The sequence below is a fragment of the Mus caroli genome, unplaced genomic scaffold (assembly GCF_978045245.1).
Source record: "Mus caroli unplaced genomic scaffold, Mus_caroli_1 scaffold_18, whole genome shotgun sequence".
Classification (NCBI taxonomy): domain Eukaryota; kingdom Metazoa; phylum Chordata; class Mammalia; order Rodentia; family Muridae; genus Mus; species Mus caroli.
In genome coordinates, this window is record NW_028227273.1 from 15228030 (window position 1) to 15240718 (window position 12689).

The 12689-nt window shown below is 43.7% G+C and overlaps 1 protein-coding gene across 13 annotated transcripts in view; it reads right to left on the bottom strand.

Moving 5' to 3' along the window:
• Positions 1-12689, bottom strand: part of Rmdn2 (regulator of microtubule dynamics 2) — a 75521-nt gene that overhangs the window by 21651 nt on the left and 41181 nt on the right. For all 13 annotated transcript variants that reach the window (XM_021149420.3, XM_029471456.2, XM_029471454.2 and 10 more), the window contains 3 exons: positions 11273-11333; positions 3822-3897; positions 2751-2828 (listed from right to left, as the gene is read on the bottom strand). In XM_021149420.3, coding sequence (XP_021005079.1) covers positions 2751-2828; positions 3822-3897; positions 11273-11333 — 215 coding nt within the window. The remainder of the gene's footprint in view (positions 1-2750; positions 2829-3821; positions 3898-11272; positions 11334-12689) is intronic.

The window sequence follows — 12689 nt, forward strand, 5'->3', positions numbered from 1 at the left end:
GGCCAGCACTCAAATAAAAGGTAAGGGACAGAACCGTTGCCTGTGAGCTCGGCACTGTGTGTGTGAGCTCAGCACTATGTGTGTGAGCTCAGCACTGTGTGTGTGAGCTCAGCACTGTGTGTGTGAGCTCGGCACTGTGTGTGTGAGCTCAGCATTGTGTGAGCTTGGCACTGTGTGTGTGAGCTCGGCACTGTGTGTGTGAGCTCAGCACTGTGTGTGTGTGAGCTCATCACTGTGTGTGTGAGCTTGGCACTGTGTGTGTAAGCTCGGCACTATGTGTGTGAGCTCAGCACTGTGTGTGTGAGCTCAGCACTGTGTGTGTGAGCTCGGCACTGTGTGAGCTCGGCACTGTGTGTGTGAGCTCGGCACTGTGTGTGTGAGCTCGGCACTGTGTGTGTGAGCTCAGCACTGTGTGAGCTCGGCACTGTGTGTGTGAGCTCGGCACTGTGTGTGTGTGAGCTCAGCACTGTGTGTGTGTGAGCTCAGCACTGTGTGTGTGAGCTCGGCACTGTGTGTGTGAGCTCGGCACTGTGTGTGTGAGCTCGGCACTGTGTGTGTGAGCTCGGCACTGTGTGTGTGAGCTCGGCACTGTGTGTGTGTGAGCTCGGCACTGTGTGTGTGAGCTCGGCACTGTGTGTGTGAGCTCGGCACTGTGTGTGTGAGCTCAGCACTGTGTGTGTGTGAGCTCAGCACTGTGTGTGTGTGAGCTCAGCACTGTGTGTGTGTGAGCTCAGCACTGTGTGTGTGAGCTCAGCACTGTGTGTGTGAGCTCAGCACTGTGTGTGTGAGCTCAGCACTGTGTGTGTGTGAGCTCAGCACTGTGTGTATAAGCTCGGCACTGTGTGTGTGAGCTCGGCACTGTGTGTGTGAGCTCGGCACTGTGTGTGTGAGCTCGGCACTGTGTGTGTGAGCTCGGCACTGTGTGTGTGTGAGCTCGGCACTGTGTGTGTGAGCTCGGCACTGTGTGTGTGAGCTCGGCACTGTGTGTGTGAGCTCGGCACTGTGTGTGTGAGCTCAGCACTGTGTGTGTGTGAGCTCAGCACTGTGTGTGTGAGCTCGGCATTGTGTGTGTGAGCTCAGCACTGTGTGTGTGAGCTCGGCACTGTGTGTGTGAGCTCAGCACTGTGTGTGTGTGAGCTCAGCACTGTGTGTGTGAGCTCAGCACTGTGTGTGTGTGAGCTCAGCACTGTGTGTGTGAGCTCAGCACTGTGTGTGTGTGAGCTCAGCACTGTGTGTGTGAGCTCGGCACTGTGTGTGTGAGCTCAGCACTGTGTGTGTGTGAGCTCAGCACTGTGTGTGTGAGCTCAGCACTGTGTGTGTGTGAGCTCAGCACTGTGTGTGTGAGCTCAGCACTGTGTGTGTGTGAGCTCAGCACTGTGTGTGTGTGAGCTCAGCACTGTGTGTGTGAGCTCAGCACTGTGTGAGTTCAGCATCGGGTGAGGGTTTGGATGGACAAGACATTCCTGAACACTGCTGCCCAGACAGTCTAGTAGAATTGGTGAGCTCCAGACTCAGAGAGAGATCCTGCCTCAAAAGATAAGGTGCTGAGTTACCGAGGAGGAAGACATCTGATGTCAACCTCTGGCCCTGTAAGTACATGCACACACATGTATACATACATGCCCACCCCACCCCATCAAGAAGCATGTGAAGTCTACGAGGATTTTTTCAGTTTGCAAATATATGCATATTTTGGTCAATTTTTATTTTATAGTTTTGAGTCTGGTATTAGGAGTGTATTAAGTTACAAATTCTTTCACAGTTAATTAAGCTTTTATTTTTGCATAGCTATGCCCTGTAGCTCTAGAAATAATTGTACTTTAAAACAGATTAAATGCATTTATATTTTTATAGTTCATATTAAATTATATATATTTTAAAGAAATATAACTCATAAAATACACACATGACATAGAGTCTCCAATAAAGAGAGCCTCTTTCTTCTCTCTAGTCCCCTAATGAGAAGGTTCCTGCTTTTGCTCCCTCTAATTTCTTTACTTACAAAGTGTAGGTAGCTGTCCTGCACCTTTCCCATGCATCTCTTTAGACACATTTCTCATTCTGTAAACTAATGTATTATTGAAGACACTGGGCCTTCGGCTGACCAGCTGCCCATATTTAAGCTGTTTCAATGTCTAATATCCCATCAAGTTACGTTCCTTGGAGGAACCCTGCCTGCGATCATGTCTGAGATGTTTGGGGACTGCAGTTAGTGGTGAAGTGCTTGCCTGGAAGTGGAAGGTGGTTCTGAGTTTGATCTTTAGCAGACTGAAATTTTAAAAAGAAAAGGAAGAGGGGGGGAAAGGTATTTTACAGCTGAAACCAAAGTCATTTTCGGGCCAATAACTAAACATATAATTTATGCTCAATAATGCTGATAATAAAAATAGATCTTCCCAAAGAACCATGATTGGTACATTTGTACACAAAACATGTGTGATAGCTGATCTCAACCTGAGAAAGCCCAAAGTATGACTTCTGCAATTCCATGGAAAAATAAGAACTGCACACACACACACACACACACACACACAAATATAATACACAAAATGTAAGCTTATAAATGATAATATATAATTTAAAATTAATATTCAATTTCAAAACATATATCATACACTAAAAACTAACTTTACAGTGCTCACTTTAGTGTGCAATAGGTCAAATCATGAAAGAGGGAGAAAGCTGTTGAAACTGTATCTATTGTCCACATGGTATTCAAGTAAGGGTTCTAAGCAAAGACAGTGACTTACAGTATAACAATATCTTCCCTTGAGGTAATATAATAAGGGTTCTTCAGGCAAAAGCTGGATGGCTATTTCTAGATGCTTCTGAAAAAAAAAAGTTCACAGAAAAGTCATCTAGTTTCAGATACACCTAAACGGAGCCTTGACAAAGCCCAGGGAACTCAGTTGTCTGACAATGTGAACACAATTATATCTCTGCAATAAGTCACCACATCCCCTGCCCGTGGAACTGAAGCTGTGACTGGGCCCCAAGGAGGCCATGCTCAGCGCCTCGGTGAAACGAGCATACATCCACGCATATCAGATGGCACGGAGCAGGACTTAGGTAAGAAAACCAGCAGCTCTGGGGAGGCCAGGGATCCGCACCCACCCCAGACGCCCTCCTGCCCTGTCAGAGTGAGAACCGGAAGCTGGGACTCAGGGAAGAGCCGTTTTCTTCCACCACAGTTACTGAGTCAGATTAGTTAGTGGGTTATGAAAACTAACAGCAATAGTACATGGTTATGTAGGCAACTTGCCTGTTTTGTTCATCACCGTGGTAACGTTAAGCTTTAGGCTCGACCCTTTGTTTTTCATTGCCTGCCGCGAAGGCAGGTAGTGGTTCTCAACTTGTGGGTCATGACCCCCAACAGCGGTTGCAGAGTGATATGCTGACCTCAGATATTTACATTACAGTTAATGACAGTAGCAAAATGACAGTTATGAAGTAGCGGTGACAGAAGGATTTTATGGCTGGGGGTCACCACTACATGAGAGACAACTGTATTAAAGGGAGCAGCACTGAGAAGGCTGGGGAGCACTGCAAGGAGAGACTAGTGATTACTCAGTCATGTTTTATGTCAGTGAGCTCATGACCAAAGGGCTAATCGTCCACCTTTGGAGGGAAAAAGGCCAACACTCATCTATGTGGGTACTATCGTGTGCCATCTTGGATAATATTTACCCTCCCCCCAAATGGTTTGATTGTTTTTCTTACAGCAGTAACTATTTCATTTTCTGTTGTTCAAACATCAGAATAAACCCCTAGTGTTCAACATGCTGAATAATCTCATGGCGGTTAGTGAGAGGAAGCTGTACCTTGAATAGATGTCCACAGTTAATTTTGTTCTGCAAGCCCTCAAACTCAGATACATAACCACACAAAACTGCATACCTGGAAAGAGAGAGAGAGAGAGAGAGAGAGAGAGAGAGAGAGAGAGAGAGAGAGAGAGAGAGAGAGAGAGAGAGAGAGAAACAAATAGTGGCTGTCAGGTCAATTTTTCATCAAACGCCAGTATCGCACAACACTTAAAATATGTCTCTAAAGCACTTAGTTCATGTTTTACAGAAGCAATAACAGAGATGCAAGGGCCCTACACGTAGATATTTGACATTAATGTGAACATGGCTTCTTCAGGAGCTAACTGGGCATAGGAACATTGTCCATGCCCTACACAAGGTGAGAGAAAACAAGCCACGGAATGTGACGTGATTTGAACAATGCTTGGCAGTAGGAGCTCTTAGCCAATGCCAGATGCTGGGCTCTCAGAAAAAGTTGAACCATGCACTAAATTAGATAACAAAGTGTTAACAGATTTTTAACCATATGAAAATCAGTAGTTAAAGACCATGGCCACCTCAAAATTTTCCTGGCCTCCTTATATGTCATTGAAAAACACTATCATGATTAAAATCAACTAAAACTGAGGATAATTACAACTTGCTTCAAGAAAAATTCTCCATTTTTCTCTGTTCCTCCTGGAAACAATGCATTAGTACAAGGGTACATCCATCCAAGAATGACTGATCTCTCCCCCCCCCCCTCGGGGAATACAGCCCTTTACAGAAATGGTTATTTGACTGTAGATTAGACACAGTGTTTCTTCAGTAACTGGCTTATCTACTTTAAAAGTTGAGGATACATTGTTTTTCACACCCGTTTCTGTCTGTGCAAGTCTCCAGAGGACATCAGGATGCTGCTGCCTGACACAAAATACACACATTTAACTATGCAAAGAGTGTGATAGTCTTATATTGTTTTAAAAACTGAGCTCGGGCATATGGTTTTGAGTGCTATCGTGATCGCTTCTCTGGGTGAGCATACCTTCCAAGTACAAAAATGATTGGGCAATTTCTTAATTTGGAACAGTAACATTATTATTGTTACATGGGAGACAAAAACCAAGAGCTAAAAGTCACTCACTCACAATCAGTGAAACTCCCCTTTCAGCTGTGACTGTTCTCTTTACAGCCAATGGAACCCACCACCGTAGAGGCAGGAAGAAAAATCAAGCCAGCCTATTGGAAATGACCCGAGAACCTAGAGTCAGGCAGATCACTGGTCAAATGCTTTAAACGAGACTGGAGTTTGCTTCTCTGAACCCAGAGTTTGGATATTAGATGAGTGCTGTTTCAGAGCACTCTAATCCCCCTCTGGGAATTTGTGCTTCTTGCCTCAGGTCCCAGGGTCACTGCTGTACCTGGGTTAGTGCACACAGCCTTTAAGTCATGAAATGTTGCTCCTCAGCCTTGCTCCCTCCTCCAACTCTGACTTGGGGGGTTTGTTTCTCCATATAAAATGTGTTCATGATATCACATAAGTCAACAGGACTTTTGCTGGTGATGTATCGTATCTCTGGATTATACTGAGAAAACTGACATCTTGGCAATTCTGGGGCTATGTACCCACAGCACGAACTGGCTCTCCATTTACATAGTTCTCCATATCACTATCAGAGTTTTGCAGTTTGTCTCATAGAGATCTTGTACATATTTTATATGTATTTTAAACCCTAAATATTTGAGTTTGGGTGCATGTTACTGCAAATGGCAATGTATTTTAATTTTAAATTTCAATTACATATCCCTAGTATATTAAATTGACTGGGTGTTGTACATTAATTTGGTATCCTGCAACCTTGCGTTGATGATTAAATTCTAGGAGTGTAAAGGCTGTCACATCTTCAGCGAAGAGTCCAGGCCTTCCTTCTTGGTCCGTCTCTCTCACATCCTTCTGTGCATTCGCCAGAACTCTCAGAAGAACCAGAAGGGCTGTGGTGTGAGGAACACGCCTACTCTGCCTTATCTCCCATGCATATTCGGCAGGAAAGCCACCCTCTCACATCAGCAATGATGCTAGCCATGGCTGCTCTGGGGTTTGTTCTCTGCTAAGCGGAGGCAGTTCCCACTCTTCTGGTTTTTGAGAGGTTTTGTTTGTTTTACTTTCCACGAATAATAGTTGTCTGTCCACTGTGCTTTTCTGTATCTATTGATGTCAGCATATGATCTTTCTCCTTCTTCAGTTTGTTAATGTACTAACTGACTTTTACATGTCAAACAGGCTTCTCAAAAGCTCGGGAAAGAATCCACATGGCTACTGTGTATGCTTTTCCTACATCGTTGCAGTTCAGTTTGCTACTACATTTTAAAACACGTTCTATACCTATAGCCATAAGAGATGCTGGCCAGAAGGCGCACAGTGGTGCTGGGCTACCCAGAGGCGTCTGGGAGCTCCCAGCTGGTAGAAATGTGGTGTGTTCTTTCCTTAAATATGTGATGGAATTTACCAGTGGAGCCTCGTATTTCCTATTATTATTTACCCTATGTCTTTAACAAACAAAGGCCTAAGTTGACTGTTTATGCAACATTTCAATATTTTTGAAATGCTAAAATTCTGCTGCATCATTCCTTCCAAAGACTTCTAGACTATGGAGTATTTTCCGTCCTTCTAAGTTACTATGAGTGAAGAGAAAAGACAAAGAAAGTCCATGAACTCTAAACATTATAGGAAGTACTCGTATTCTTTCAAATAACATACCCCTAGGGACTTAGGACATGAATAATCTGTTCTGAAATCCATCTTGAGTCTAAAACATTACTTGCTTTCCTCTGTGCCATAAACTCCAAGGTCACTTGTTCACTTTTCCCCAAAGGCTCATCATCTCCTTTCTTCTAGTCAACTCTAGTTATGATATGTGTATATCATTTTTATAATGCTCATTTTAAAATGTAATTTAATATTTTATTTCTCAAACTCAAGTCTGATGGGAATCCTTCCTAAGCCACTTTGCATGACGGTGAATTACCTCCATCTAGAGGTTATCTGAGGTACTGCTGCTTTCATAAGACTTGCTCATATATAATGTGTACACACACACACACACACACACACACATATGTTTGCATTGATATTGAATATACTATTAAAAGGGACAGTCATATAACTTCAACACAACCCTACTCACTTCTTGCCTATTTGTGATTCAGCACTAACACTGCACACAGTAGGGATCAGAGGCAGCCTCTTGGAATAGAAGGAGGGTTGAAAACATCAGAACACAACAGCTAAGTTCTAGTTTCTGCTTTTCCATACATTGTGTGGCTCTGCTTCCTAATCAACACACACACACACACACACACACACAGCATTGCTTCTGTATTTAGGCAACAGAAACAGACTGTTGTGTGACTCATATGCTATAAGGAGTGTAGCTATAAGTTATAAACAGTAGAGCACAATAGAGTATGACTCATATGAGAGATATATTTATACCTACAGCCAAACCCATTTGGCCAACATATTATAAATATATTTTATTATCTTGACCCTAGAGTATCTTAGGCTGATATGATAAAGGCAACAGAATCTTACAGAATGCTTCTGTAGTCTTAAAGGTACTGTAGGGAAGTTTTTCCCAAGCTGACCTATAACCCCAGCTATCCAATGAATATTTGTTTTGTAAAACAGATGAGTGGATTTAGCCTTCACAGCACAGTTTGCCATTCTTGTTGACTGAATGAGAAAAGTTTTATTAATTCCTTAATTTACCCTGAAAGACTTCCAGAAGAGTAAGATTGTCCCTCAGCACTGTGAGGTGTTGTGGATCTCCCTGGTGCTGTTTGTATTTTGATGTCAATTCTGATTCTTCATGATGAGAAGTTGGTCACACACTTTGGTGAGTCCATGTGAACCTTCTCCCCATTTTAACTGGTCGATAAAGATGGCAGAAGCGAATCGGTGAGTGAAGGATAAAGAGGGATTTCTGGATCCCAGGAAGAAGAGGAGGAGAGAGAGAGGAGAGGAATTCGCATGAGGCTGTGGAGCATGGAACTCTTGGGGACCGATAGCTTGTAGCCTGTGGTGGCTGCAGAAGCTAAGAAGGATGATATAAGAAAATCTTCGCCCACCCAGCAGTTGGCTGGTTTTAAAATATTGAAGCTGTCTGCTGCACTCAGGTGGATAGGAGAAAGACAGCTGCAGCTCGGTCATTAGAGGTTTGACAAAGTTAGCTGTTGGGGGCTGGGTGGGACTGCTGCCGGCACCTGCAACTGCATACATTTTAAAATTGCATGCAACAGGGCTAGCTATGAGATCAGTTTGTCCACGTGTTATTTCACAAGTCAAAGCTTAAGATTCTCTTTCATTCATTGCCACAATAAGTTTTAATATTTGATTGATTGAAGGGCTTTCTATTGAGTAGAGAGAATACATTTTGAGAGTGAATGTTAAACTGACATTAAAATTTATTAAATTTCCACCAGTTGAATTGATCTTAACATTTTAAAAAATTGATAGTGAATTAAAAAAAAATCACGTGAAATAATTGGATCATTACTTTGTGATGATTTAACTTATTCTGCGAATTAAGTCCTGTTGTCATAATCAAGGTATTAGATTTACAACAAAAATGGAAAGAGGGAGTGGAGGAGGTTAAGGGAAGGCGGGGTGGGCAGCATACTGAGGGGGACTTAAGTGCTGACTACTGTAGCAAGCCAGGGCTCAGGTACTACAGAGCCGGCAGAGAAGATCCGATATTCTCTGTGAAAACTGAGAACTCACATTGATAAAGGGCCTCACTGAAGACTGTGTATATTTCTCATGTGATTGCTCATGGGTCCAGAGGACTGCTGGACAGACGGAAGAGCAGAGAAAGGCCAAGAGGAAGAAGAGGGAGTGGAAGTGAGAGGAAGACCTCAGAAGGGGGCGTAGGGAGGAGAAGAGGAATTCAGTTAAAGGGGAAACACGAGTGTTTGTTTGCACCCTGATCTGGCTGACCAGGTCCCAGGCACCCAGTTTCAAAGATGAAGAGAGAGGATAGCTTTCTCAGTACAAACTCGTTTCAAGTACTCCTCAAAGTGAAGGAACAAAAGTGCTTTATCACGCATGCCAGTTTTAAAGTATACAAGATGATCTAGGCAAGCTAAGTAGAGATATAAAACCCAAGACGCCCTACACATTGCAGTGATCTTTTAAGTCTGTATCAGCGAGTTCACCTCTCCATCGCCCCCTCCTCCGGCCTTAACTGAAGCACCAAAGTGAGAGCTGCCTTCCCACTCTGAAGTAGCCTCTTCAAGGGGCTTCCACCAATGTATGGCGTGCGGAAGAGCGAGTCACATGTTCTAGCTCCTAAAGCTCACTTCACATTTTGGCACGTGTCTCTTAGAAGTTGGAGTACACAAAAACTACTGGATTTTGTTCGGAAGGTTAAAGCAAGTCCTTGTGAATGGAGCGCCCCCTGCTGATGACAGAATAGACAGACAGTTTTGCTGTTAGGGATCTTGGGAACAGCGAAAAGATAGCTGTTTTAGATAGATTTTGCCTAGGGATATCCCTAAAGAAACAAAATAGCCCCGGAGAGGGTAAATTTATGAAAAGCTACTATGGTGGTTTGTATATGCTTGGCCCAGGGAGTGGCACTATTTAGAGGTGTGCTCTTGCTGGACGAAGCATGTCAAGTGGGCAGTGGCTTTAAGACTCTCACACTAGCTGCCTGGAAGCCAGTATTCTGCTAGCAGCCTTCAGATGAAGATGTAGACCTCTCAGCTCCTTCTGCACCATGCCTGCCTGGACCCTGCCATGCTCCCACCTTGATGACAATGGACTGAACCTCTGAAACTTTAAGCCAGCCCCAAATTAAATGTTGTCCTTATAAGAGTAGCCTTGGTCATGGTGTCTGTCCACAGCAATAAAACCCCAACTAAGACACCTACATTCAAGAAATGACCATAAGTTAATTTTCTGCTGTATCTAGGGTAACTGCATGTTCATTTAGCCTGGGAGAGAAACAAAGCCTGAGGTGGTGGCAACAACTAGGAATCTAAAAATATAAAACTGACCGACAAATAAAAGGAAAGATAATTTAGAACAATATATTTTTCTTTGCTTTTTTTTCAGTGTAGAAGGAGGACACATCCCTTAAAAAAAAAAAAGCAACCAGCCAGAGCCAGGAAGTGGCTTTCCTCTTTTGCTCCAAAGTTCCCCATCCTATGTCACCTAAGTTTGTCCCCGGTTTGGTGATCCTAAGTCACAGACTGGATTTCCCTTGACCTGTGGAATTTGTTTCCTGTTACTCATCAGCTTAAAGAAAATGACCCCTCACTTCCAACCTTTGGAACACTGGTCCCACATTTTGCTCAGAAACATGTCATAACTTTAGAATATGTTTTCAAAAACCTATATCTAATTAGATTTAATTATAGTTTATCCTCAAAGGCATGAGACTTGTTAGGTTCTCAGGAACTACTCAGATTTAGAACATAATCTAAGGAGAAATATGTGAGAACAAATGTATCCATGACAGCTGCAGCACTACCCACTGTCTTTTTCTGCAAGTGAGCAAGGAACCGTGGCTGGTCAGTTCAGTGCGGCAATGTGTTAAATTTATGAAATTCTTAGGCAAATGGATGGAACTAGAAAATATCATCCTGAGTGAGGCAACCCAATCAAAAAAGAACACACATGGTATACACTCACTGATGAGTGGATATTAGCCCAGAAGCTCAGAATATCCAAGATACAATTTGCAAAACACACGAAACTCAAGAAGGAAGACCAAGTGTGGATGCTTCAGTCCTTCTCAGAAGGGGGAACAAAATACTCATGGGAGGAGTTACAAAGTATGGAGCAGAGACTGATGGAATGACCATCCATAGACTGCCCCACCTGAGGATCCAGCCCATATATAACCACCAAACCAAGACACTATTACAGATGCCAACAAGATCTTGCTGTCAGGAGCCTGATATAGCTGTCTCCTGAGAGGCTCTGCTAGTGCCTGACAAATACAGAGGTGGATGCTCTCAGCCAACCATTGGACTGAGCACAGAGTTCCCAATGGAAGAGCTAGAGAAAGTACCCATGGAGCTGAAGGGGTTTGCAGCCCCATAGGAGGAACAACAGTATGAACCAACCAGTATCCTCAGAGCTCCCAGAGCTAAACCACCAACCAAAGAGTACACATGGAGGGACTCATGGCTCCAGCCGCATATGTAGCAGAGGATGGCCTTGTTGGTCATCAGTGGGAGGAGAGGCCCTTGGTCCTGTGCCCCAGTGTAGGGGAATGCCAGGACTAGGAAGCAGAAGTGAGTGGGTTGGTGAGCAGGATGAAGAGGGAGGGGACTGGGGGTGGGGTTCAGGGGTGAAACCAAAAAAGGGGATAAAATTTGAAATGTAAATAAAGAAAATATCTAATAAAAAAAAGGACACCCTGCGGTGTGGAGAGAGGCATGTATACTGGGGAGGTAGGGCTGCAGGGACCCCGCACGCTTACCACAGATGGCAGTGTCCATTCATGGGCGCTCTGGTAATAGCTCTCTCTCCTAAAGTTTTTCCTGAAAGACAGAGAGACAGAAGTTTAGTGTCATTATAGGAGTGGGTAGGAAGTAGAGTCTCCAGTCAAGGCAGTGGCTCCTAAGTCGGGTCCTGAGGTGGAAAGTGTTTGTCCCCCTTGTGCTTGTCAGATGAGGTCATTCAGCCCCAGGGTCAGTTGCTTGCTCTGCGAGTCGGCTTCTTGATCTACGGTTTACCAGCTTCCAAGACGGTGCTTGTAATCAATTCAAACATCGCGTGCTGAACGCTTATTAGCTGCTGTATGGTGTGAACATGTGGGGATAAGGCATCACATTAGAGCTGGTCCATGACTTCCAGGGCCCAAAGACCTCACTGCACAGCAAATCCATAAGCAGGTAACCAGATCGATTAGAGCAATGTCAAGAGAGCACAGCGTGTGTGAAGGGCGGGGACCGGCCAGGGACCTGGCCTGCTCAGTCACGACAAGAATGGGTTCAGGGAATAAATGGAGCCCTTAAATTATTATCCTCAGTTTATCAGCAAGGAGATTTTTATTATTTGGCATTACTAAAACATAGGAGATTTTTAAAAAAGATTTTAAGTAAATTCAGAATGTCAGTACAGTTCAAATTTGTTGTTTTACGAATTAAAGAGTTATAAGGATTTGAAATTGAGGTGAAATATTTGAGCAGGGTGGCTGTGGCGTATGCCTTTAATCCCGGCACACAGCAGACAGAGTCAGGCGGCAGATCTCTGTAGGTTTTAGACCATCGTGGTCTACACAGTGAAGTCAGGGTGGGACTCCCTGCTGATAAGATAAAGCTGATTTCAAAGGAAGTCTAAGGTCCAAAGTGACACACTGTTTTTCTCAAAGGTACTATCTAAGTTTTTGCTTAAAAATAAGTAGAAATGTCCTTAGTAAGGACTGACATGAATGCATGTCAGTCTTAGTTTTATATAAAGGGAAAGGGCAATGCAGGTATATTTAGCCACATAAGGGTTATAATTTCAATTTAAAAGATAATGGTTTTTCTGTTGCCAAAAAGGACCCCCTGCACCCCCCGGAGGACCCCCTGCACCCCCCGGAGGACCCCCTGCACCCCCGGGAAAGATCTATTTTGCTAGTCAATGTAAGACCCAGAATTAGGGTTAGGACAAGGCTGTTTGCTTTTATCTTTCCAGAGAAGAAAAGCGTCCAACTAAGGAATCCTAAGACCATTGGACAGAACAAAAATAATGCTGTTAAGCTTGCTAACTGTATTGCAGGTTAATGATCAACTCGGCAATACAGAATACAAATGTGTTTTGCCAGAGGAGATAAATAAATCAAATGAATATACATGTCCTGGAGTCGATGTGATACTGTTTTAAATGTAAAAAGATACGGGATCAATGCC